Source organism: Oculina patagonica, chromosome 12 (genome assembly GCF_052425735.1).
Source record: "Oculina patagonica isolate OP01 chromosome 12, crgOcupat, whole genome shotgun sequence".
Classification (NCBI taxonomy): Eukaryota; Metazoa; Cnidaria; class Anthozoa; order Scleractinia; family Oculinidae; genus Oculina; species Oculina patagonica.
In genome coordinates, this window is record NC_135769.1 from 21397142 (window position 1) to 21423460 (window position 26319).

Genomic DNA, 26319 nt, shown 5'->3' on the forward strand with positions numbered 1-26319 from the left:
TATATAATAATATTATGCCCTCATCTACTAGTTTACAAAACTCTTTGATTTTGCCCCAGCTTCATATTGGTTTGTTGTGTATAAAAAACAGAATGATTACTCTAGAGTCAGTGAAGTGCAAATGTGTATGTTGCAGGTTAAATAGGTTTTCAGGTTAAATCCGTTTCCAGCCTAGTTAATGAATAATCTATTTCAACCTGAAGATAACACTTCTACAATGATATGAAATAACTTGAATTAATTAAAAGGAAGTCCAATAGATTGTTATCTTCAGGTTGAAACAGATTAAATTACACTGGAAACGGATTTAACCTGCAACATGTATAGATCCACTGTTTTGTGTTCACTTTGATGAATACCGTAATTATTATTGTTAATTGCTTTAGTCATATTTTATTCTTAACCATCAACAAGTATAAAGGTCATTTATATAACCAAACATTCTTCCAATGGAATATCCACATAGTTTTGCAAAGCAAACAGCAAATTAGCCACAGTAATAAAAAAAAAGGCAGACAGAACTTCTTAGTCTATAATTGGTGTCAAATGTACATGTACTGTCTAAAAAATACAGATATATTAGTTATGTCTGTATGTGACACATGCATCTTGAGCAACTTTGAGGGTTGACTAAAAATATCTCAGACCAGACACTAGTAGCAAATGGTGATTTAATTAGAATTACAACTGAAACGTTGAACAAAAAACATTAATTTTTCTTTTTTTTTATCATAAATTTACTTACACAATGGTTTCTCTTCAACACCAAACTCAAAAGTTTTGAAATAGTGAGAGGAGAGTTGTGTGGTTCACACAGAAGGGATTGGAATTTCCTGGGGGTGGGGTTCTCAAAGGACAAAAATGTACGAAGCTTAACTGGGGGGGGGGGGGGGGCTTCCGTGGAGGGTATGGATAATTTATAGAACTACACATATTTTTCTTTTGCCACTTTGCAACTCATTTTTTCTGCTTCATGATTTTTGAGTTTGGTTTGGAAGAAAGGGAAAACAATACAGAAACTTCTTGAGCAGAGTAAGAGAAGCTTCTAATAGTGAAGCATACACCCCACCCAGAGTTACATCAGCTTTCAACCACCTGGTACTATAAGTTAATTAAACTGTACACCATGAAAAACGACCTATAGCCTCCCTAAAAGAATAGACTTGATTTCCAGCAAATGTTTCTGGCTTTCACAACAGCCATTAGCAGTAAGGACAAATTCTTGTTGTAGCTCCTCTTTCACGGAAACTTTCACGTGACAAAGAGAATAAAATAAATCCTTCTGCTTGTTTTTTTAAACCTACACGTCTCTAAGCGAATGTATCAACTGATTTCCATTCATCATGTAGCCATAAATTTAGCAGCTTGACTTCTTACTCTTTTTTCATACTCTGCTCTATTTTGGCTGAAAATAATCACAACAGAATAACATTTAGTTTTAACACCAAAATCTTTTTGCTTGCATCAAAGCAGGGCTGCAAATAACAGTCGGTCATTGGCTGACCAAAATTTGCTCATGTCCGACAAAAGCCCAAGTGTGATCGGACTTGATGTCCGGACAAAATTTTTTGATCGTAAATCATTTTACCGATAAAATTCAACCTTTTGTTTTTGGTGATGTCAGACCAAAATTTTGTTTTGTCCGACCAAGATGGTGTCTTAGTAGGACATATGTCCTTTCAAGTGAAAAAAAATATTTGCAGCCTTGTCAAAGACATCAACAAACTCAATTGTCCCAATTTTTACCTTTTAGATTTTTTTACCTTTTAAAGGACGTCATGTGAAAATAACCTATTGACGTGTTTATGTCTGGCATTTGCAATTATCACCTCGGCTTCCTCTAGGGATTTTTATCTATGTCATATTATGGTATTTAACTCTTGTAACCTCTCGCGCTAGTCACTCGAAACAACAAGTTTTCAGGCTCGCAGGCTCTAGCATTTTGCAGGCTCTAGTATTTTGCTTGCATTTAGTTTCTTAGGTTACAGCATCTTTGTAATAATATTTTTTTTTCTTGTTAATTTGTTTGCTTCGCCACTAACTATGTTCTTGCTTGTATGTAAGCCTTATCATTTCCTTGTTTCCAATAAACACAACTGGTTCTGTCCTTCCTACATCACTGCGTCTGTTGTCTTTCCGCTTATTAAAACATAAACGTTTTTTCTGCCGTGGAGTGCAGTGACATTGCAGAGAATTTCACTTACCAGTAGATTGTGTATGCTTCTGCTTGAGCAGGATCTTTTATGTTTGGATCATTCAGTAAGTCTTGAATTCCCAATAAAATCTAAAAAAGTTGATATGTGTTTAAGTAGGGAATGGATAATGTTTGATTCTTGAACAGTAGAATGAAATTCACTTCACCAGTCCACTAAGGGCAGGATAGGAAATTAGCCTACAGCATCCTTGACAGTTAATTTGCAGTGTTTTTGCTTTTCGAAAAAGGGTCTTTAAAGTTTTGAAAAAATACTGTTATTATTATTGTAGCCACAGAAGTACCTACAGCTTCAGGGACCAACATAAAATATAAAAGAAAAAATTAAAAAAAAATCCTATATGTGTGGAAAAAATTAATGAAGGTTGAGAAAACAACTCTTGAAGCTTAAGGAAAATTGCATATACATGTACATTGTGTTTCTCTTGTTACACACTTCTTCCAGGGAAAGAAAACAGTGTATGATGAGGGTATCCATGTCAATTACAATCCACCATACAGAAAAAGATGGCAGCTCTACATTTTACCACTATACCTTGTGAACCTAACATAGCCAATAGAGCATAAAGACAGCCACCTTTCCACGAAATTATTTTGTCCTTGTACTACCAACATTGCTGATGCAGGGTTTAAAGCTTTTCTGTGCGTTTTAATGAGCGTTTTGAGAGTTTTGGTGTGCTAGGAATTATAGGTAAATGTACCAGTTGTCATCTTTTGCTGTACAAATTAAGGATCTGGTCATAGCGTCAGTACATGTACATTGTACAAACTAGTTATACCTGTTTTATAGTGACGGCAGGTCTCCAGTCCTTATCTTCGTCCAGTAGAGACAGACAAACTGTACCAGATGGATATACATTAGGGTGGAAGATTGGGGGATCAAATTTACCTGTAGACACAGAATATAATCAATTAAATAAAAAAGATAAGAACAGTCCATGGAAGTCTACACCTAGACCAAAGCAGTTTACATTGCCAAAACTTGTCCGCTTTTACATACACAGTAGCATGAAGCAAGGGAGGTGCAGTGGCCTAATGGTTAGCATGCTGGACTCTGAATCAAGCAGTGCGGGGTTCGAGCCTGGCCTGGGCCATTGTGTGTTGTGTTCCTGGGCAAGACACTTTACTCTCATAGTGCCTCTCTCCACCCAGGTGTATAAATGGGTACAGGGGAACTAATGCTGGGGGATAATCCTGCGATGGACTAGCATCCCAACCAGGTGGGGGGGGGGGGGGGGGGTAAAAATACTACTAGATGTTTCATGCTACAAAAACCGGGATAAACTCCGGCCTGTATGGGCCACTAGGCTCAATGCAGACTTTTAGAATGAAGCAAAGGAGGCATGGTGGCCTAAAAATTAGTTCACTGGAACTGATCGGTGAACTGGTCCCAGTTCAAGCCTGGCCGGGGTCACTGTGTTGTGGTCTTGGGTGAGATACTTTGCTCTCATAGTGCCTCCCTCCACCCAGGTGCTTAAATGGATATCAGTGAATTTAATGCTGGGAGTAACCCGGTAACCCTGCAAGGACTAGAATCCCATCCAAAGAGGAGTAGATGTACTTCTAATCATTTCATGCTACGGAAACCGAGATAAGCTTAGGCCCGATAGGCCACTGGCTCGAATGCAGCCTTAACCTGGCATGAGGCAACTAGGAGTTTTGCTACTCCCCCTGGAATTAAGGTATGCTACTGTACGTGTAGCCATGGAAAGTTACCATGTAGCATTTCTGCCCTGGTACCCATTCATACACCTGGGTGAAGAGAGAGACCTATCAGAATAAAAGGCAGTGCTGGAAATTACTGTCGAATGTCCGATCAAATATGCCATTTGAAATGTCCGGCCAATTTTGCAATATGTTCGGACATGATGTCCGAGAACTTACGTGACTGTGTCCGACCAATTTTCTAATATGTCCGTTCAAAATAAAAGTTTGGAAGGACACATGTCCTTTTAAGTAAGAAAAATTATTTCCAGTACTGAAAGTGTCTTAGCCAAGCAGTGCTTTCAATAAGCACTGATGGCCAACAAAAAGCGTTAGCTACTTTGCTCAGAAAAGTTGGCTACTTTGTCCCCTAAATTGAAGTAATCAAAGAAAGATAATTTCAAACAGTCGGTTTTTCCACTCAAACCACTAGGGTTATGCCTTGAACACAGTTTATGTAGTATGTAGTTGAAAATCTATGTTCTGTATTCAACAACATGTGTTTCTATTGTTCCTCATACACAGGAAGTTTTAAAACTTTGTTTTCAAATGGGTTGAAAATATTTTCTGGATCAAATATTTAACTTGTAGCTGGTGATTAGGACAAACTTTTGCCTAACAGCAGTGAATTTGAGAAAATGGGTGGCAATAGGTACGAGGAATAGATTAAGTATGAATACAAGCATTTTTTATTGGTAAAAATTATATTTTATAATGAAATTAAACGCTAAATTATTGTTAAAATTCATTTTAAAACTTTAAAAACTTTAAAAAAGTAGACGACGTTTCGGCGCTACTCTACGCCATTATCAAGTCAAAAGAAGTGATAGTTAAAATAAGAATATATATAACGTGAAACAATAAAAATAGTTGTGTGTCCTATGGGCATAATACGTAAAGTAAAACAATGGAAAAACTAAAAGTTCTAATTAAAAATAGGGAAGTGTCAAGTAAATAATTTGGCGCGGATAGAGTCACTCTGGGTGTTCAGGGAAGGATTAATGTCCCTAATGAACAGCATTTCATATACGAGGCAGTCAAACTTGCTTCTGCATTTCTTTAACACTTTGAAAAGGTGATTAATCTTTGCTCCTTTGCTGCCATGTTGTGCCTCAAGGTGTCTACCGATCGCAGACGATCAACGATCAGCTAATCGCGTCCGCAAAGAAATTCATTCTCTGGGATCCAAGATCAACATCGATGTCAAACTCGTCTTTACCAGCAGAAAACTGTCACAGATTTTGTGCGTAAAGGAAAACAAGCCCCCTGATCGTGAACACACAATGCGTTGTTTACTTGTTTCAATGTGATTTGTGCGATGCAAATTATGTCGGGTTTACTGCCCGACACCTACATCAACGCATTAGTGAGCACCGTTATTCTGCGATCGGTAGACACCTTGAGGCACAACATGGCAGCAAAGGAGCAAAGATTAATCACCTTTTCAAAGTGTTAAAGAAATGCAGAAGCAAGTTTGACTGCCTCGTATATGAAATGCTGTTCATCAGGGACATTAATCCTTCCCTGAACACCCAGAGTGACTCTATCCGCGCCAAATTATTTACTTGACACTTCCCTATTTTTAATTAGAACTTTTAGTTTTTCCATTGTTTTACTTTACGTATTATTCCCATAGGACACACAACTATTTTTATTGTTCCACGTTATATATATTCTTATTTTAACTATCTCTTGTTTTGACTTGATAATGGCGTAGAGTAGCGCCGAAACGTCGTCTACTTTTTTAAAGTTTTTAAAGTTTTAAAATGAATTTTAACAATATTTTAGCGTTTAATTTCATTATAAAATCGTTTTCTAAATCTCTGCTGTTACGAACGTTAAAAATTATATTATAGCAATAAACAGTGTATCTGTTTTGACAGAAACAGGAAGTCAAAGGAGAACAAGGAAGTTTTCTTTTCATAATAATTCTGATAAAAGTGCAAAGTTGCCAGGAAGACTTGCTAAAAATAAATAATGAAAGGAAAATATGTAAAAGTGATGTCATTTACATAAATATACAAAGTTAGTAAAAATCAGTTTAAAAAGGAGTGTCAAATAAAGAGAAAAGACACTCCATAAAATTAAGATGTTTCCTCTTACCTCAAGACCAGAACAAGACCAAACATCTTAAATTAAGATTTTAGTTGTTACGGCGCACTTCACAGAGATTGACAAGCTTTCAAGTGCTACCTTAACTGTCAATTATTTAATGTGCATATCTTGCATAAATTATTCTATGTTATCATAAGAGCTTTCCCATCATTCCACGTAATAACAATAATTCACCAATATCAAATAACAAACAGACTATGATAAAAGATATACAATTTTATAAAAGATTTAATAAATTAATTCTTACATTTAGGTGGAGATGAGGGGTAGTCATCCTTGAAGATCATCTTCAGCTTAAAAGAACCTCCTTCCCACGGAGTCTAAAAGCAGTGAACGAAAAAAATGCTTCGTTTGCAAATCTACTTTTTCCGCAATCTAAGCATTACAATTTCTTGTACTGTATAAATCGGATGGCACTACACTTGAAATATCACGTGACGTTTGAAATTTATCGTCAAAAATGCAAGATCGAGATGTTAAAAAACGCGTCCACGTTTTACAATGTTTGAGACTATTCCCATTGATTTCACGAACACTTGACAAAATGACAATGACAACATTTATAAAGGGCCGGCGTGATGGGAAAATATCCAAATTTATTATTGTTATTATTTAATTTAACTACGTACCGCTTTCTTTCCAGGGATAGCTGCAGGCAAAAAATAATAATAACGGCAATTATTTTCGGGAAGGTTAGTTATAAAGCTTAAATACGTTGTGTGATTATCAATCGAAAGCAAAGCATGGTTTTATGTGTTAAGTTATAGATTAAGCCCTGTGGATCGAACGTGAATAAACTCGTTTCTTACCACATTCCCAATTCATAAGGTTCAAAGAACCATCAGCGTTTTTCAATGGTTTGGCCACAAAACCCTACAAACAGAAATTGTTTTCAATAAGAAAAGCAATTCAAAGTCATTTGGAGTTAAAATCAATCAATTCAAACATTTTAACAGAGGGGAAATGGGTATAACACAACTTACAAACGGATGTTCTTTGCGCCAGGCTTTCCTCTCTTCTGCTAGTCGGCCCAAAGCAATACCAGACATAACTAAGCCAATTCAACGCCTCAGAATCGAGTTTTCAGCACAAAGGAAGATGATCGTGAAACTTTTCGAACGCTTTCACACACAAGTCATGCAATCCTCTGTCAAGTAAGACTTTTCTCTTTCGTGTACCACGTGACGTACTTCCCGCGTTTTGGAGCGCACGCGCATCGAACATTAGAACCCAGGTCACCGCTCAGGTCAGCGGTTTCTGTTTGTAGAAAACCTCCCGTAAAATAGTTTTCGGTATTTTCACAATGTTTCATCTCTACTTTTAACCTTTTTTAAAACACCGAGATGGCGGAAAACGGGGAGAAAAAAGAGGTAAGTTTGTTGTTTTTCTGACAGTGTTAGATAATGTAAGGTATTTGTCCCTGATTAGTAGAAATTTTACTTCATTTGTCAGGCGATATCATGTCTAATATTTATATAGCAAAATTCACTTGAACTTTTTATCTTTTGTGTTCCGGTAATTCGGTCTAATACTCCACTTTCGCCGCTTTCCCCACTTTTCGCCTGGATTTCGTCTTTAAATTTCTCAGTAATGGTAATTATGTTTGTGGCTTTTTAATACAAACGATCACAAACTTAAGTGAGAGAAATTTAGTCGAATGATTGTTCTATGAGCACAGAAAAGAATAATTTTATTTGACAACCTTGCTTTTAACCAGAGTATTCTTCCGGTTGTCACGTACTTGTGTTTTCTATTTTCTTTTTATTCCTTTGGCTACCTTTTTATTTTTCTTGAAACATGTCCTGATTCTTTCTTGAAGTCCAAATGGTTTTCAAATGTTCTATTATTTTTTTTCTGGCACTCTGGATTTATTCAAAACAGGTCCAATGTGAAAAGGAATTGCTACGTTTATCAGTTGGGTATGCAACGAGGGAAACTGCTGTTGCCAGGGGCGACAGAGCTAGTTTCCATTGGAAAAATCCTGTGCTATTGACATCAGCAGTCAAGTTCGTGCAAAATTTGAATCGCTGAAAAGTGCAACAGACTGCTGAAATCAATAGTAGGAGATGTTTCCAATGGAAACTAGCTCTGTTGCCCCTGACAACTGCAGGGTTTTAACGGTAAAACTTGGACGAGAGACTTCCCAAGTTGCATACTCAACTGATAAGCGTAGTATTGTCAGAACTCTCAACCTGTAGGAATCGACAATTTAAAAAAAACAACAAATAAGACAAAGGGCCTGCGGATCTCTGTTGAAATCAAAAGATGCACAAAATGTAAGGGCCAGAAAGAAGTGCTGCCTGTCCAAGGGAAGTAGATTATCTTGCTGGGCAAGTAACTTTCCACGCTCACTTGCCAGATGACATAGGCGGCGGAGCAGAGGGGATCAGAGGGATCAGAGGCAGAGAGGGGGGATCAGTCCCCCCTTGTTTTGTTGCCGAAAATATATTGCAAGCGCAGTGTAAAATTGGTTTGTCAAGATATTCCGTCTTTTAAGTGAGTTTAAACATCTCCAAAACTTTCTTTGGCCTGTTCACAGTCCCCTATTTTTTGGAAAATAGGAGAAAAACTGAGGAGAGTGTATAAACACCCCATCATCCTACCCACAGGGTTTTTTCACTGTCCCGGCCCAGATTTCGTTCGTGAACCAAGATGGTGGCCCGTCAGCCTGAACGATCGATCTCTGCGACTTCACGGAAAAATTGGAGACTGTGTACAGTCTAAACTTTCTTGGAAGTCTTCGCAAAAGTTCCAAAAACGCTCGGAAACATTTGTATGGTCTTCAAAAACAATCAAAGAATCTCGTGGAATCTTCAGTCTAGAAACTGCGCAGAAATCAGAAAGTTGCTAGAAAGGAAAAATGTTGCTCCAAATATGAAAACTGTATTTTTGGGACAGTCTTAGTCCTCCCATGTTCCAAAATGTTCTGCCACCTCTGGATGGGCAAGGGTCCGGGCAAGTTTTCTACCAAGATCATAAAAAGTAAACTAAGACAAACATGCAACTGCCCAGGACAAGCAAAAATTAAAGGGCTGCTTGGAAATTCCAGCTTGAATTATTCATTTAACGTTTTTCAAGTCCTGAACATATATTAATTATATATGCCCCAACTTATTATACTGCATGATTTTGATCAAAAATTGGGTCCCCAGGTGAAACTAAAGAACTTGAGAGGTCTGATATGAGGCCCTCTCAGGGTAAATTTCAATTGGGGACAGCACATGTAACGAAAAATGTAATGTGACAGACGATAACCTTTCATGCCAAATTCTGACAAGTGACAAAAAGGCCTGAAGTGACAGATAAAACAGCGATAACGGACACTAGGAAATTCAGAAAAGCGACTTGGGGACCTCTCCTGGCAGGGCCTCTGACATTGCTTAGGACTATGTGCCTCACATACATGAACAAAACTCTCCTATATTAAAAGAGACTGTCATGAAATGGCAAGTAATGAAAGTTTATTCCTTGCAATAATTCCAGGAGCCAAGTTCAAGCTCTTCTTCTTCTCTTGCTCAGTCACCCACATCGCCAACACCTCAAGCTCTAAAGAAAAAAAGACCAGAAGACTTCAAATTTGGAAAGGTGCTGGGAGAGGGCTCATTTTCAACTGTAAGTTCCCCTGTTTCTATTTGTGTGTATATTACATATTATTATTCCACCATTGTGCCATTTTACCTGTTATTTGGTCCAAAGAATGCTTAAAATATGACACATTATTACACTGTACATAGAACAGGGCAAAAATACGAACAGACAAAGTTACAGAAAATATATAGGACCCAAACTTTGTGGAAAAATAGTGGAATACTGGTAATAAATCCATTTTTTGATGGTTTTACATGTAATACAATACAAAAAGACATTTTGCTCATTGCTTGTATTTTTCCTTGCCCAAAAAGGGGCTCACTCAGATAAATGCTAAGGCAGCTTGCAAAATATCCATGTGTATTAAATGTTAAACCATTGAATAAGGTGTAAACTATATAGATTCCAGTATGTATATTTTAATTGTGCAAATATTTGTGGATGGTTCATTATTGGAATTTTATCAATCACCTTTTTTGTCCTCAAATGTTCACCCTTCAGTTGAAGAGTTCAATATTCAAATAGCCTGCATGTATAGTGGTCCTTTCCTTTCTGAGAGCATGGGAGGTGTATAAAGGCTTGGGACTGCAAAAGGGAGCATTTCTTTCCGAGAGTAAGAGAGGCACTTGAAGGCTTTAGGCATGAAAGCTTCATTTCACTTCTTGTGCCTAGAAAGGTCTGCTACACAGTTTATTCAAATAATTTTTTTTGATTAAACTAGCTATTCTGGTCTTGACAGCTCTAACCATTTACCCTGGTCTTTGTTTTTGTGTGAATCTTCAGCCAGAATTAAGTTCTCCCTCAGCCAGTGAAATTAGCTTGCAGCCAGCCCTTGGCAACATCCCTGGTCACATGAATTTTGGTTCTCCATGATGTATTAATTACTGTTTCATGCCAGCCTAAGTGGAAGTAACCTCAGGTTTTTTTTCAGTCACCTACCAGATGTTATTACTCAGAAAATCTTTTTTTCTTCATTCCTCAGGTGTATGTTGTTCGTGAAATAAGCACTGGAAAAGAATATGCCAGTAAGTTGCTACTTTGTCATTAATTTTCTTTGTTGATTTTTTTATGCAAAGTATGTTACTTTCTGAATCTGAATTCCTTAAATCTGAATCCATCTTCTTTCACAGTGAAAGTTCTGGAGAAGAGGCACATAATACGAGAAAAGAAAGCTCAGTATGTGTCAAGAGAAAAAGAAGTATTGAGCAAACTGAACCATCCATTCTTTGTTAGACTGTATTTTACATTCCAAGATAAAGAAAAGCTATGTATCCTTAGAACACAGTCAGATAGTTATAAGTACATGTAATTTATGTCATAAATCATTTTAAAAAATAACTAGCAGCTTCACTCCAGGGCCTGTCATAAATAAAGCTACTATGGACTAACCCCTACTGTTCATCTGATGGACAATTCCCATGCCCGTAGGCCCAGGGGGGGTACTCCGGGGTCCAAGTGACGGGGATGTGCGAAGGATTTTTTTGGGGTCGAAATTTTCGATTCCGGGATTTTTCTGGGTAGGAGAATTTGGCAGGTATTTTTTTGGGTGACTTGATTTAAATAGCGGATTTTTTTGGGTATTAAAATCAAACTAAAGTGCCTTAGCGCGGCCTTGGCAATTTAGGGGTAATTTGACTAGGGATTTTTTGGGGCGCTTTTTTTGGTCCAGGGATTTTTTTTTTTGTCACTTTGATCCCAGAGTACCCCCCTCCCCCCTGGGCCCGTAAGCAGACACATTTTCCATAAGTGGATAATGTACCGGTATGGTCCCAGCTATATACACAGTCATACACCTTTACAGGCAATACTATTTTTTAACCTCCAATAAATGGGCACCCAGTGGCAAAGGGGTTCAATAGTCATCTCCCTTAAATCCAAATCAATCTTTTCAAATAATTTGCAACATTTTGGGACCATACCCCAAGACCATACCCTAGAAAAATTCAAACTTAAAATATAATTTTCGGTAAAGATAATTAAAATGAAATTTTATTAACCCATGTAACATGGAAAAGCTCTCAGGAGCTTGTTAGAAAGTGTATGTGCATCAAAGATTGAAATGGAATTTGGAGTGTTAGTTTTTGTGGAGGGAAGAAATCGGAGAACCCGGAGAAAAATCCTCAGAGCGAGAACGAGAACCAATAACAAACTCAACTCACATATGATGCCAGGGTCTGGGATTAGAATCCTGGTCTCATTGATTGGAGGCAAGCACTTACATCACGATGCCACCCCCGCTTCCCTGCTTCTTGGTATCCGCCATTTTTCTTCAAAAATCCTGGATCTGCCTCTGGCCAGCACCTCTTCTGTGTGGAAATATTTTCTGATCCCAAGTGTGTCTGCTTTAATACGAGAGGTCCCTCTTTACTGACAGTATATCACTTAATAGGAAGTAGTCACACCTGTCAGAAATATATTTTAGCAAGAGCTACAATTGTTTATATTTTTAAAATTAATTTGTTATGTTAGGTTGTATAGGGGTTTAAAAGATTATATTCCTTAGCTTTGGTTCCTACAGATTTTGGTTTAAGCTATGCCAAGAAAGGAGAACTGTTACCCTATATAATCAAGGTAAATATTTTATTTGTTTCCTGCACCCTGACCCATGAATTACTTTTATTGTAGTGCTTTGCAGTTGTTTTAATTAGTCATTTAAATTCAAAACCCTATTAAAACCATAAAAACACCTTTAACATCTAAAATACACAAAACAATTACAACAACAATGGAACTCTCTACCAGATACTTACAGAACAATCAATTCTTTCAACGATTTTAAGCGCCTTGTTCGAGACTATAATTTTATGTAATTTGTATATAAACTGATTTTATTTATTATATATTATTATTAATACTTTAATTTAATTGTACCACTTTATTTTTCCGCTAAGTGTTTTTTGTTTTTATAATTTTCTAGGTTGTTATCTTTACATTTTTTTTTCCTCTGATACAATTATTAGCTTCCAGCTACTCTGTAAATCCCAGAAAAAATAAAGTTAATGTATGTATGTATGTATGTATGTATGTATGTATGTATGTATGTATATATATGTATGTATGTATGTATGTATGTATGTATGTATGTATGTATGTATGTATGTATGTATGTATGTATGTATGTATGTATGTATGTATGTATGTATGTATGTATGTATGTTATCCATAACAGGTGAGAAAATAATTAATTTAGTGAAGAGAAGCATGGCCACCCAATTATATGTGAAGGAAACAAAGTGTTCATTGGTCTTCTCCTCTTTCCTTGGGGGTGTTATGCTCCCAGCTATCCCTTGAAGTACTGGTACTTTTAATTTTATAGTAAATTAATTTATAAGTCTATCAAGCATGTTAAATAAAAATAATCACATGCCATTTTTCTTTTTCTCCAGCTTGGCTCATTTGATCTCAGTTGTACAAGGTTTTATTCTGCTGAGGTTGTGTCAGCTTTAGATCATCTTCATGGATTAGGGATAATTCACAGGTACCATCATAAATCTACAGCTGCAATAATATCACAATTATAATGTTTAAACTCATCACCAATAGATGAGCGTGGGATGGTGCCTGAGTCTGTGTGGGAGCTGCCAGCAAGTGCCAATGGTAACCATGACAACCCTAGGAGTGGCAGCCACCAGGCACCGTCACACTGAGAGAAACTCGGTGGAAAGGCAACACTAAATACTTACCGATACTTACCTATGCAAAAGGGAGGGTGGGAACGAAAAGCGAATCAGCAAACCGTGCTCAAAAGGCAACACGAGTTAAATGGCATGACCTCCACAAGAGAGCTGTAAATTAACTGCGGTCCCTGATAAACCAGGGCTTGAGACCACCCCAAATTCAGGAGAGCAACTGCTTGCCAGTGAATATTGTCTCGAGTTTAGCCTTGCCTAAATTTCAGTTAGTCTCATATTAAGTTACGGGTATAATCTTCAACATTTTTTGTCTTGATCCCTTATAAACTTAGAAACAAGGCTAGAATAAATGTCTTTAGTTATTGACTTCCAAGGTTTGGTTGAACCTGATAGGACTGGAAAATACTGCTTACAGGTCATGAGTCAGTCGTGTTACACAGGCCATAAGACCAGTCAATAAGCATTGCCAGTTTATAAGCATACTGTTCTGGAGACCTGTCTGCATGACCCTAAGGGGGTACTCAGGATTTCAAGTGACATGGATGATCCAAGGATTTTTTGGGTGTGAAATGTTCCATTCTGGGATTTTTTGGGAAGGAAAATTTGTCAAGTTTTTTTTTTTGAGTGGCTTGATTTGAGAAGGTATTTTTGGGGCATTTAAAACAATCTGAAGGTTGGCTGCATAGTAGTTATATTTTTATTTGTTATATCATTCCTCCTTCCTGGAAATGTAAGGGTCAGAAATTTGGCATGGGATTTTTTGGGGGTTAGTTTTTGGTCCAGGGATATTTTTGGGATTTTTTTGGGAGCCCTAGGGAATTTTTGGGGGTCTTGATATTTGCCCCCATTCGATCATCCCCGTCACATGAAATCCCTAGTATCCCCTCTGGAACATGATCACATTAATACAAATGTAATAAACAAATTAATTATTAATAATTTATTACTTAATAATAAATAAAAAGGCTTAAAGGAATTAATAGTAATCAAAGTTCTTAAAATCAAAATGTTTTTAACTCTAGGTCATCATTTGTGATAAAAATGATAATAATATTTAAACTTATTAATATTAAAACTTATATTACAGATGGTATGCATTTTTTCGACAAAAATTGGATGTTTGTTTGTAGGGACCTGAAACCTGAAAATATTTTACTGGATGCAGATATGCACATTAAAATTACTGACTTTGGCACAGCAAAGATTTATAAAGGAAATGAAGTTAACGACAAAGGTGAGAAAAAGATACCCATTCACTATTAAACCCTCCAAGTTTATTTTTTTCCTTAGTGGCCATTTGGCCACCAACTGCTCAAGTTTGGTTGCCAGTGAAAATTTTAGTCGCTAAATTAAGCACACGCTTTCAATCCTTCTGCTCAACTTTGGTCGCCAGTTTGGCGACTTCAGTTCCAATTTAGTTGCGAGGTACAAAATTTCAGTCGCCATGGCGACTAAAATGGTATTAACTTGGAGGGTTGCTATTAACGCAGTGTGTCAGCAGTATGCAGTAACTCTGCTTCATACACTAACTCAGCTCTTTGCTCTATACAGTGACTTAACTAACTTTAAATTAAAGTGAAACACTGAAAGTATTGTTGGAGGAAACCGTGGGCTTAGCACTAAAATCTTAAGTTGTAAATATTTGGTTTGAATTACAAAACAAATAGAGAGTTTTTCAGAATACACTGTCAGATTAGGAAATTGGAAATTATTAGGCACTTCACATGTACAATCAGAAATAAATAAATTAATAACATCAATCCAAGGTGAGATAACACCCATCTTGGTTTCCATAGAATGAATTGACTAGGAGTATTTCTAGTCTTCCCTGGATGGGATGCTAGTCCCTCAGGGGGGGGGGGGGGGTACTCGGGCTTATAAATGACAGGGATGATCGAAGGATTTTTTGGGGTTTGAAATTTTCGATTCCGGGATTTTTTTGGGTTGAAAAATTTGGCAAGTCTTTTATTGGGTGACTTAATTTAAATAGAGGATTTCTTTGGGTATTAAAAACGAACTAAAGTGCCTTGGCGTATTTATGGTATGATGAATAAACAAACATGAGCGTTCAATTTTTTATGGTTTTCTTTGTGTTATATTATTGCCCCTCCTGGCAATTTAGGGGTAATTTGACAAGGGATTTTTTGGGGGCTTATTTTTGGTCCAGGGATTTTTTTGGGTAATGTCGGAAGACTTAGGGATTTTTTTGGGTCCTGAGTTTTGCCTCCATTCGATCATCCCCGTCATTTACAAGCCAGATTACCCCCCTGGGACTAGTCCATTGTACCCATTTATCAGGGTGGCAAGAGGCACTGTGAGAGTAAAGTCTCTTGCTAAGCTCACTGTAAAAATGTACTCATAACGGTAAATCTAACCCCAATCCAAGATCACACTAAAAGTGGATCTACATTCATGTTTTGTGTTTTGCAGGGAGAAATTCATTTGTAGGAACAGCTCAATATGTTTCACCAGAACTTTTAACAGACAAGAGAGCAAATAAAAGGTAATTAGGGCAAGTTTCACGGCTTTATGCTCCTTCTGGCCAAGAAAAGTTTAATAGGTAAATAAGGGCATTTTCCACAAGCCGTTTTGGGGGCTACTTGCAGTGTTCAACAAACGCAAAACACACGTAAACACATCAAGTGATTTTTGAATGTCATTTGAAATCTGCATGTTACAGAAAGTCTTTAATAACTGTTTTTACTTCACCTTACTTCATTTTATTTTACTTCACCGTTTCTTTTTGTGTATGGTTAAACATTTCAGCTGAAACACAATGACAAAATAAAAAAAAACAAGGTAGGGATTGGTGGGGGGAAGAAAAGATAAACTTGGCAAGATTTATTATAGACAAAAGTAACCAAAACATGTTGACCCCCTTCTAAACAAAAGAAAAACATAATGACCCCCCCCCCCCCCTCCAAACAGGAACTAGGCTACTAACAACCAGTGTTTATTTTGTAACAAACTAGTGACGAAAACACTAGTGAAGGAGAAAGTGACAGTGAGGAGGACATCATTCTTGTGCACCACAGTAGCTCAGTGTCCTTGGAGAGTGAAAACAATACAGAGGAAACTCCCCTGGTGCCAGTTATTTCCTGCCAAACATGATCTGGACACAACATTGCGACCTCATTTTTACGAAATCAAGACTGTTTTTTGTATTGACATTAATACTGTAATACACACGATCATAATTTAATAGAAGTGTTAATATGAAAACAGATAGCCCACCTCATTGTCTGCAACATTTGAAGGTGACCCCCCCCCCCCCCTCAGAACATCCTGGACTTTTCATGACCCCCCTCAACTCTTGCCAGCCCACCCCCTGGCATAAATAATAAATGCTCGCTTGGCTCACCAGTGCCAATGTTGGACTAAAGTTCTGATGTCTACAGTTGTTTGGAGCATGTGAATTAAATGTTATCATGATAATAATTGTTTCTTGTAGCTCTGACCTGTGGGCACTAGGTTGTATTATTTATCAACTCCTTTCCGGACTGCCACCATTTAGAGCCAGGTAATTTATATTGTCTTCTTTTGTTTAACATAATTAACACACGGCAAAATAATAAATATCTGGCTGCAACCTGGCTGTATAAAGCCCTGGCTCACCAAAGTCAACTTGAGACTTTGTGTGGTCAGGACTTTTGTAACCTGCAGTCAGGCGTTCTTATTTTTTTATTTGTTTTTTTGTTACGGAAAAATTGAACGCGTGATCGCAGGACTTGTGTGCACTTGTGTTGAATTGTGGTGAGAATGGAAATCAATTTACATGCGATTTGCAAGGTAGACCCTGTCATTGTGGGACACACAAGTACTACTGTAGACTGTAGCATTGAAATGGTTTACAGACACTTGGTAGCCCTTTTCAGTCACCCAGTGTAAGTCTGTACACAAGTTATTCTTCCAAAGCCTACCTCTACTTGAAACAAGATACAGCTACAATGCTTATGCATAAGGTTAAGAACGGGCTTGCACCAGACAACGTCTCTGCCCTTTTTGTCCGCAAAGACACCACACCCGGGGAGGGACTCCCATATTAAAGGGACGGGGATGCTCGTCGGAAATTTCGAAAAGAACCCCTAGAAGAGACCAATCTGGGTGTGGCTCAAGCTTTTCTTGACCCCTAAAAGATACCAAAAAACTAAGAATATAATATATATTTGTATATTTTTTCGTGTGTAACCCTAAACGAGACCATTATGGTTAAAAATATTGACGTTTTCCCCGGAACACCCTAAACGAGACCAAAGACCCGAAATTTACACTCCTAAGCGAGACGACGAGCATCCCCGTCACTTTCATATGCGAGTCCACCCCCTGGCGCCAAACACTCGCTTAGAAAGTTATTTGTCTTACCGCGTTTTGATACTTAACGCTACGGGAAACATTGTAGCATTGCGTCAAAACCAAGCAAAGATCTGAAAAACTCGCCAACAGTAGCTACCTTTACAACAAAAATCAGAAAACTGAATCTATCAGACTATGTAGAAAATAACAGTAAATGCTGTAAGCTCTGTAGTGCATAGAAATTGTTGTAAAAATTGGTTTTTAGTTAAGTATTTTAAATGATTTTAGGGTAAGTATCTTTTAAGTATTAATAAATCTTAAGTGAGTATGTGACTGTGTGATACAGTTATGAGTCATATGTGCCAGTCATTATTTGGCTGTGTGACCGCGTGATGCAGTTCCAGTCAAAAAGCCCATATTTCACCCTTGCTCACCACAGAGTCCCAGTAGCTCAGTGGTAGAGCATCCGTCTTAGAACACGGAGGGTCGTGGGTTCAAATCCCATATGGAACTCGGATTTTTTTTTCGAGTTCGATGCTATTTAAATCTTATTTAAATAGTTCTTAGGTATTTTTAATTCGTGTCCCCAATTAGCCCATAAGGACTAAATACATAGACACGGAAATCAAGTTTTTACTTACTTACTTACTTATCATCATCGCGCCAACCAACTTGACAGACAAGTGTTGTGTTGAAGTCTGGCTCTGTAAAAGTCAAGGTTGTATCCCTCAGCAGACACTCTGCCAAGACGCTGGTCAGATCAGAATCTTTACCCTCAATGGTTTTACTCTGATAAGATGACTTTTTGTTGGTTGAGTCAGGCAGAAGCTTGACGTGACTTCTGACAGCTTTGGCTGACACACTTACCCGGTGTTCAGTGTCTTTGATTTAATCTATTTTTTTTTTCAACAGTAATGAATATCAGATATTTAAAAAGATAATCGCCCTAGAGTACGAATTTCCTAGTGGATTTCCAGAAGTTCCGAAGGATCTTGTCCAAAGTTTATTGGTAAGTATTTTTATTTTTGTTTTTGTAACTGTACTACTTTGACATTTTTTGAATCTCATTACAGTTGAACTAAATGTCGGTCAGTCTGGATGTTGGACCAAGTAAACTAACAATAGAGCAGTTTTCAATTGAGTGTCGTAAAACCAAAACCAAAACCAATGTAATTACTCTAGCCAATCACAAAAAACACAGACAATTCAGTGAACCAATCAAACTCAAAGCAAATACATGTAGCCGGCACGAAGCGCGGGAAATCGTGCGCGCGCGAGTCACGATTGGTTTTGGTTTTACTTCTGATTGGCTTAGAAAGTGGCGCGAGAGTTTTAAACCAATCACTAAGCGTAGCAATGCAAAACCAAAGCAAACGCAATTAACTTTCGACACTCAAGTGAAAACTGCTCTAATATAAACGAGTTTTATGATAACTGGCATAATTCTCGCGCGCACATCAGCAGAGAGCTCTGCTCAATAAGAGTATAGACCACACAAATGACGTAACCTGCAACGGTAACGTAAGGAAGGTTTTGAAAAACTTGAAAAATTGTCGCGACTTTTGCAATGAACGGAAACCAGATGGTTAAAAATTGTCACCTGCCCAGGACATTTGGGGCGAAATTTCCAGCAAACTCATCTGTCTTTGTTACTGTCGTGTGCGCACGCAATTTGGCACTGGTTTTCCCTCTTATTCCCGGTAGTTTCGTCGCTATTTGAAAAAAAAAAAAGAACTTCACGAGAGCTGCTACCCGACCATGATTGTAAATCTACCAGAAGAATTGAAAAAGTTTAATAAAATAATATTTGTCGTCGGAATTAAGGGCGCTTTGTCACGAATTTTACCAGAATTTTGGAACAGCCAAAATTTATAATTTTGTCGCATGAAACCTAAAAATTTATAGTCCATTTTTATTAGAAATTGCTAATTAGAGCACTGGAACTGTAAACGAGGGTCTTTGGCTGCGGATAACTCGGATGGAAATGGATGCAACTTGAAAAATTTAGGCTTTATTTTTTAAGTTGTTCCCGTGCGCCTCCAAAAAAAAATCGATATTTATAGCCGTAGCTTGATTTCTATCCGCAAATTAAGGTTATATCTTCCTTTAGATGTTCAAAGGTAATGTTTTTTTTTCATGGTTTAAGTTGCCTACCACTAATTTCAAAACAGTTCAGACCAAAAATCTGTGAATTCCCCCTGACGTAGCTTATTTAAGTGAAAAACAAAAATCGTGTTGCAAAGTTCTTCTGTAATAGCTTCAGGACTTAATGTCAAATGAGTTCATGTATTTATTCACGTTTATTGTGTTTCACGAAGAATAATCAAACAATCTCAATTGAACGCAGGTGCTGGATCCAACAAAAAGACTTGGCTGTGATGAGTGTGGAGGATTTTCATCCCTGAAAAGTCACGAGTTCTATGAAGGTATATGTAGTTGTACTATTAATTAGTATTTATATCAGAATGAATCACATTCTGTTTTCCTTTCCTGTTGCATAGATGCCAAGTCTCACGCTTTTGACTAGCTTGCGTTGCAGACGAACAAAACCCCGGTTTCGTCTGCAACGCAGGCTAGCTTTTGACGTGAGACTCACTCTTTTTGACCCAATCTCACGCAACCACGCCATTCAGACAAAATATCGCGCTTTTTTTTAAATACTACAACTGAAGGAAAAAGTAGTAGGGAGTAGGGAAGAGCTTAAAAACAACAAACGCTTGCCTAGAATGAAGGAAATTGCTTCTCTGCGACTTACATTTTTAAAAAATTTCTGGGGGAGTATACCCCCAGACCCCCCCTTGAAGTACGACCCCCTGGGTCTCACTATCGCCCCTTTGGGGCAATTCAATTTCTCACTCCATACCAACCAAAAAACTTGGCATCTATGCTGTTGACGGACGAACGGATATATGTATTAAGTCGGGTTGCCTCCTCCGAAGAATTAAATCGACAGAAGACCAAACTGCAGAAAACTCGATGTCCACACAAAAGTCATCAGCCAGAATTTCAATATCCACACAAGACTGGACCTTGACACAAAACTCAATGTCCACACAAAACTTTAAGTCCCCACAAAACTCAATATCCACGAAAAACTTGATGTGCCTATAGAACTGGACGTTGACACAACGTCCACACAAAGCTCGATGTCTACATTAAACTCAACGTCAACACTATGCTCGACGTCCGAACGAAACTCAGTGTGCACAGTAAGCTGGACGTCGAAGCAAAACTCGACTTCCACACAAGACTCAACGTCCACTTAAGCTGGTTAAACTAACTGTCATGAATGGCTTATTTTCCTCTTTTAGGAATCGATTGGGAAGATTTGCCAAATCAGAAACCTCCTGATCTACTGCCATATCTACCGTCAACATACAGCGACCAGGAAGGACTGCACAGTAAATACCAGGTAACTCGACGACATTTGTAACTTTAAATAATAATTATATAGCTAGTGCAACATCAACTGACTTAGGCATTGAGTTAGGCTAAGAACTTTCTGTTTTTTTTTATCCAGTCCATTCAGGGGGACAAGTTCCACGTTTCGTCAATCAAACCTTAAAGCATTCGTGATGTTACGAGTTTTGTTATTCACTTAGAGCAATTTTCAATTGAGTGTCGTAAAACCAAAACCAAAGTAATTACTCTAGCCAATCACAAAGGGCACAGACAATCCAGTTAACCAATCAAAACTCAAAGCAAATACATGTAGCTGCCACGAAGCGCGGGAAAACGTGCACGAGCGAGTCACGATTGGTTTTGGTTTTAATTCTGATTGGCTGAGAAAGTGGCGCGAAATTTTTAAGCCAATCACTAAGCGTAGTAATGCAAAACCAAAGCAAACGCAATTAACTTTCGACACTCAAGTGAAAACCGCTCTAAACAATGGTGTGAAAGAGCAAAAACCAAACGTGAACGAGTAAACGAGAACACTTCGAAAGTTGAAAAAATGAATGATTCCTGTATGTGATTCCTGTTTTGTCTACTCAGTACTGTACTGCTTTCGAGAATTTTATGAACCGGTGTTTTTTGGCAGGGATTCGCCAAATAAAAGGACACAACGGTATTCTGATGTGTCATTTTACGATATAAATCGTAAACTCTGATGGTGCTTCGGCGAAAATTTCCCAGAAAACGGTGCTGATCATTAGACTTCCTTCCTTTCTTCCTTCCTTTAAGCTCGTTTTGCATTTTATGGCGTTACAGCCATAAAATGTAAAACGTGTGGTTTTCGTAACGAATCACGCAACCGTGATCATGTTCAAGTCACCTGTCTTCCTACTAAGCCGGGTACTAAGCCCTAAATGAACGATTGAAGATGTTGAACCCTGGTTTCGTTTTCAGTCTATTGCATGACTCTTGTAACGCCCGTAGCTCTCATAACAAGTCACGCAATCCATAGCATAGGTAGTTCATTATCGTCTTTAACTTGGTTGTGATTTGCTGGGTTTTTTCGAAATTTTAGGTCAGTCTTCATGACAGCGACAGTGATGAATTTGATGATCAACTGTTAGCAAGGTTTGGCTTGTCCGATGAAGCGCCTGAATCGAGTGAACCTGGGAACGTTCTTAATCTCACACAAAGCGAGAGAGAGGAGAGATTAGTGAAGCAGGAGAAAGAATCGCTGTGGTAAGATTGTTACTTTTGGGACTCTGAGCGTACTGATGTGATCTTCAGACGTGTCGCCGTATTTGTCTCCCCTCCTCCCATTACACTCAAACATTATAGGCACGTAATGTGTGCAGAAGGATATGCAGCTGTAGTCCTTTGCACGCATAATAATAAGGTAATAATGAGTTCTACTCATGGCTTTTGTGGCTTATGGTATCATGCAATGCCCTAGTTTGGCAGTCGAAACTGGAGTGCTTGCTTCTTCGAGTTAAGTCTGATCTAAAAATTGCTTAGAGTGATAACAACTTTATATTTCGATATTTTGGTAAAGAGACACGTTATATTTCACACCTAAGTGGTTACGAAATCCAATATTTAGGGTTTATGCCATTAAGAAAGACTGACAACGAGATTCAATTTAGAAGTCAAGAAGACAAGTTCATTAGGCTGCCGCGGAAGGGTCCATATCACAAGGGAAATCATTTACGATGTGGCGCGTCAGCTCGCCCGTGCAGACTCCAGAAACTTGCTTCAACAATACGCGCGCGCGGTAATAAAACTATATAGAGCCACTTTAAAGTGATCCCTACTGAAATACTGATTGTTACTATTGTTTTTCTCTACAGGCATCAATTTGTTGAAAATCATCTTATTATTAAGACTGGTGTAGTAGACAAGAGAAAGGTGAGTTCCGTTTTATCTTGTCCCTAACGGAATAAAAAAAATGGTCTGGGGAAATATATATTTTTCTATATACATTTCGCCGATAAAAGGTTAAAAATAAAACTTAAGGTAAAAGCTGTTAAAATTGATGCTAAACGTTTTCGATCTGTTCGATCATCATCGAACAGATCGAAAACGTTTAGCATCAATTTTAACAGCTTTTACCTTAAGTTTTATTTTTATATATTTTTCTATTTTCTGGTCTTCAAACTAGAGAGATTCAGTCGAGAAACAATTCCCCCTCCACGAAGTCGAATCTTCAACTTTCTTGCATCCTTTCTAAGGCAAATTAACGGACCGTGAAACACCGTTAAACGCTACACAATCCTTGAAGGACCGTTAATCAGAAACGATAGATAGTACGGATCAATTGAACATTGTATCTCTTGTTTTTTTTTAATGTTTTTACTAGGTCGGGAATGATTAGAAGGGAAACTGTTTCCCTTCTAATTAACTTGACCACTGCACTTGTATTTTAACAGGGTCTATTTCCACGCAAAAGAACACTGATTCTTACAGAAGGTCCGCGCCTATACTATGTTGACGCAGCTGCAATGGAACTCAAAGGACAGATTCCTTGGTAAAGTGTGGTCCATGTTTGGAAATATTACGCTTACTAATTTATTAACTGCAAGAACTTCACGTACTGTAAAAGAAAAAAAAACTTAAATAATAAAGATGAGATGTTCATCATGACACGAGCATGGGACAAAGAAAAAATTTTGAGTCCCCGACTAGAATCGAACCCATGGCCTCCCAGATACCGGTTGGGCAAAAAAACTTGTTTGGTATGATCGTCCTGGCGAGGGTACTTCCTGTAAAGAGCTGTTGTTGATGACTGAAATTTCGACAACTTTAGTGCGGGAAAGTCGTTTGCAGAGTCAAGTGAGATGTTGTTCGTCATTCTATAGTGTTAAGTCTTTAGAAATTGAAACTGAATTGAAGCCGTGAGGTTTTTGAATGTCATGACTCATGAAAAGTTCGAAGTTATTTATCGCACGCAGACTAGAGCCGAAACGTAACACAAAATTAAAATTGGCAGGGTTGTTGTGTGGATGAAGGTTGGCAATTTTGAGGCACTCGTGACCCTCCGTTCACAAGAGCGGAAACTTTCGTCGCGCCGATTTTGCCGTTTGGTTTACTTTGTCTCACCCTGATTAACAGCCTCTGGATTCCCGAAGATCCAGTGGATTGGAAAAATCCTCTTTTTTGTCCTCGTGCAGCTGAAATTGAATAAATTTTCTTCTGTTTTAGGACAAAGGACCTCAGACCAGAAGCCAAGAATTTCGAAGTTTTCTTCATTCACACGGTAAGTCAGGGGGAGTTGTCATTAATATCAATAAACAGTAGCCTTCATTTTGCACGAAAATAGGCACTAATATTTGTCCGCGGACATCTTCTGTTACGAGAAGCGAACGGTCGTGATCTTCGAGGAACAGATAATGTTAAACACAGCCAATGTAAACTCCTTTGTACCTGAAGAAGGCTGGTTTGGCCAGCCGAAATATAGTACATAACTAATTTAATCATTCTACGTTGTATCAGTCTTTGCTTTTAAATTCAGTTTCCTATTTGTCAAACCGATTAGATCACTATTGATCCAACGTATACCGGTAGGATATTGTAGACGGTTGCTTGCTTGAACATTGAATGGTCATACTTTTGAAGCCAAATGAAGATTGTATTCGAGCAAAAAATAAGAGGAGAGGTGTGGGGGAGAATTAGGCGTACAATTTTGAATGCACGCAGCACTGTTTCTAGAAACTGGAATATATAGAATTTACTCTAATTTTAACTGCTGGGAAATAACCCAGGAATTTTACTCTGGGGAGAAGGCGAGAGAACCCAATTCAAATCCCTTGCCATTTTTTTTTTGCTCTTCGCGCTAATCCAGTTTTTTTTTTGGAAGATTTGTTACATGATCATACCAACGTTCATTATGTGTTAGGAGGTTAAGTGTTTGCCCTTGGCTGTTTAAAGATGTGACTGGACTAACAAAATTCGCCCGATATAACAATATTCGCGTCTTTTTTTTTTCAGCCAAAACGTATTTATTACTTGGAGGATCACACAGGATACGCCATGGAGTGGGTCAAGAAGATCGAAGAAGTCCACCGCGCTTACTTCGGAGATTCAACACATCTCTAGACGAGTGCATCATGGACAAACGTTTTGTGCCTCCATTTAGAGCTGTTTTCCAGTGACTGTCAAAATCTGTTATTGTCTTAAAAATCTCTAGTACAACGTTCTGTAACCAATCAGATCGCGCGAAGATGTTGTGACCAATCAGCATGCATGATTACACGTTTTCCCGCGCTTGGCAAAGGTCAGGTGTTTTCCAACGCTTACTTTACATTTCACTGGTTTTTGCGTCGTCTCCTGATTGGTTCAACGCACTACTCGCAGCCACAGCGAAAAGCTGTGTTATTAAGATTTACGACAGTCATCGGAAAACTGTTTATCAAACCGACATTTTCAACACGCGATATAAACTCATTCAAGTAATGTTTCTTCCCATAAGTCCTTTAAAATCACATGTATCAATCTTCAACAACCAGTTTCTTTAATACATGTTAATACATCCCATACCGTTCTTAAAATATGATGTAAAGCTTATAAATAAATGCTCTCCTCCTCCTTATACTTAAAGCAGTAATCCAAAACCGAATGGATGACGCAATCATTTCATAGAATTTTGTCGTTCGTTTAGTTTCCTTCGCAGTGTTCATTATGGTCGTCACGCAACTCTTTTCCTCAACGGAGAAGTGTTGCGTGACACAAACAACGGCAACACTTTTTTGTGACAACCCAAAGAGCAACGCCACTTAACGCTGACTGCGTGACACCCTAAGTAACGCCTACGAAGAAGACTGCTGCTTGAGTAAATGCCTTGTAAAAGAATTGTTAAAATAATATTTTACTAATTTTGTTCGTCGTGACCACTGTAAAATGTAAATGCATAATTCATTCTTCCCGTGTCAAGTTCCGTTCATGGTGAGCTGTATAAGATTGATGAGATAAGAAAAGGTAAACGGTAAATGCTAATAAAGTCTGAATAAGTAATAAAGCCTCTGAACCCATGAGATTGTAATCGTCCGTTTATCTGATGGTTGATCAAATTCCCCATTCTCGTTATATGGTGATCTATTTATATAATCTTAATTGCGGAGAAAATTAATAAAATATATATCACTTCCGAAAATTATGACCTTGAACTGTTTATAGAGGTTCCACCATACCCCTAAAAAAGTATTTGGCCTTTTCACGAATAAAAACTTTTTTTTTTACGTTCACTCAGGATTGCCACAGGTCAGGGAAAAATAAAATTCCTGAAGGTCAGGGAAAAGTCAGGGAATTTTATTTTGGCTCGGAAAATTGACATTTTGAAGAACTGGAATATTACACCGCTGATTTCATACAATTAATGGTTAGAAGAAA

The 26319-nt window shown here is 37.9% G+C and overlaps 2 protein-coding genes and 1 long non-coding RNA gene across 5 annotated transcripts; 1 reads left to right on the top strand and 2 right to left on the bottom strand.

Moving 5' to 3' along the window:
* Nucleotides 1–865: 865 nt before the first annotated feature.
* On the bottom strand, nt 866–7209 carry LOC144633699 (SUMO-conjugating enzyme UBC9-A). Its single transcript, XM_078492560.1, has 7 exons — nt 7015–7209; nt 6841–6904; nt 6661–6680; nt 6279–6351; nt 2992–3101; nt 2205–2284; nt 866–1405 (listed from the first exon to the last, which is right to left on the bottom strand). Exons 1-7 carry the CDS (start codon nt 7078–7080, stop codon nt 1342–1344), a joined length of 477 nt encoding a protein of 158 aa, XP_078348686.1. The 5' UTR covers nt 7081–7209; the 3' UTR covers nt 866–1341.
* LOC144633677 (3-phosphoinositide-dependent protein kinase 1-like) lies at nt 7204–25949 on the top strand. 3 transcript variants are annotated; one of them, XM_078492532.1, is made up of 17 exons: nt 7204–7412; nt 9529–9643; nt 10602–10644; nt 10750–10887; nt 12138–12190; nt 13006–13097; nt 14382–14485; nt 15682–15754; nt 16703–16771; nt 18457–18553; nt 19892–19970; nt 20856–20956; nt 22013–22176; nt 22785–22842; nt 23364–23461; nt 24136–24190; nt 24922–25949. In XM_078492532.1, exons 1-17 carry the CDS (start codon nt 7375–7377, stop codon nt 25027–25029), a joined length of 1485 nt encoding a protein of 494 aa, XP_078348658.1. In that variant the 5' UTR covers nt 7204–7374; the 3' UTR covers nt 25030–25949. The 3 variants fall into 3 exon arrangements, with proteins under 3 accessions (XP_078348658.1, XP_078348659.1, XP_078348657.1); XM_078492533.1 differs by having other exon boundaries at nt 7204–7405; nt 9518–9643; XM_078492531.1 differs by having other exon boundaries at nt 7204–7401; nt 9515–9643.
* Nucleotides 9355–12159, bottom strand: LOC144633712 (uncharacterized). The gene is made up of 3 exons (XR_013567092.1): nt 11779–12159; nt 10559–10626; nt 9355–9577 (listed from the first exon to the last, which is right to left on the bottom strand). It is a non-coding gene; the product is annotated as an uncharacterized LOC144633712 (long non-coding RNA).
* Nucleotides 25950–26319: the final 370 nt, after the last annotated feature.

Bases quoted from the DNA above. Each gene is read 5' to 3' on its own strand.
- LOC144633699 (XM_078492560.1), bottom strand. From the start codon at position 7,080: ATGTCTGGTATTGCTTTGGGCCGACTAGCAGAAGAGAGGAAAGCCTGG. The intron at 6,905-7,014 runs GTAAGTTGTGTT...TTCTGTTTGTAG, and splicing joins GGCGCAAAGAACATCCGTTT to GGTTTTGTGGCCAAACCATT. The intron at 2,285-2,991 runs GTATAACTAGTT...CAACTTTTTTAG, and splicing joins CTGCCGTCACTATAAAACAG to ATTTTATTGGGAATTCAAGA.
- LOC144633677 (XM_078492531.1), top strand. From the start codon at position 7,375: ATGGCGGAAAACGGGGAGAAAAAAGAG. The intron at 10,888-12,137 runs GTATCCTTAGAA...TGGTTCCTACAG, and splicing joins CCAAGATAAAGAAAAGCTAT to ATTTTGGTTTAAGCTATGCC. The intron at 13,098-14,381 runs GTACCATCATAA...GTTTGTTTGTAG, and splicing joins GGATTAGGGATAATTCACAG to GGACCTGAAACCTGAAAATA.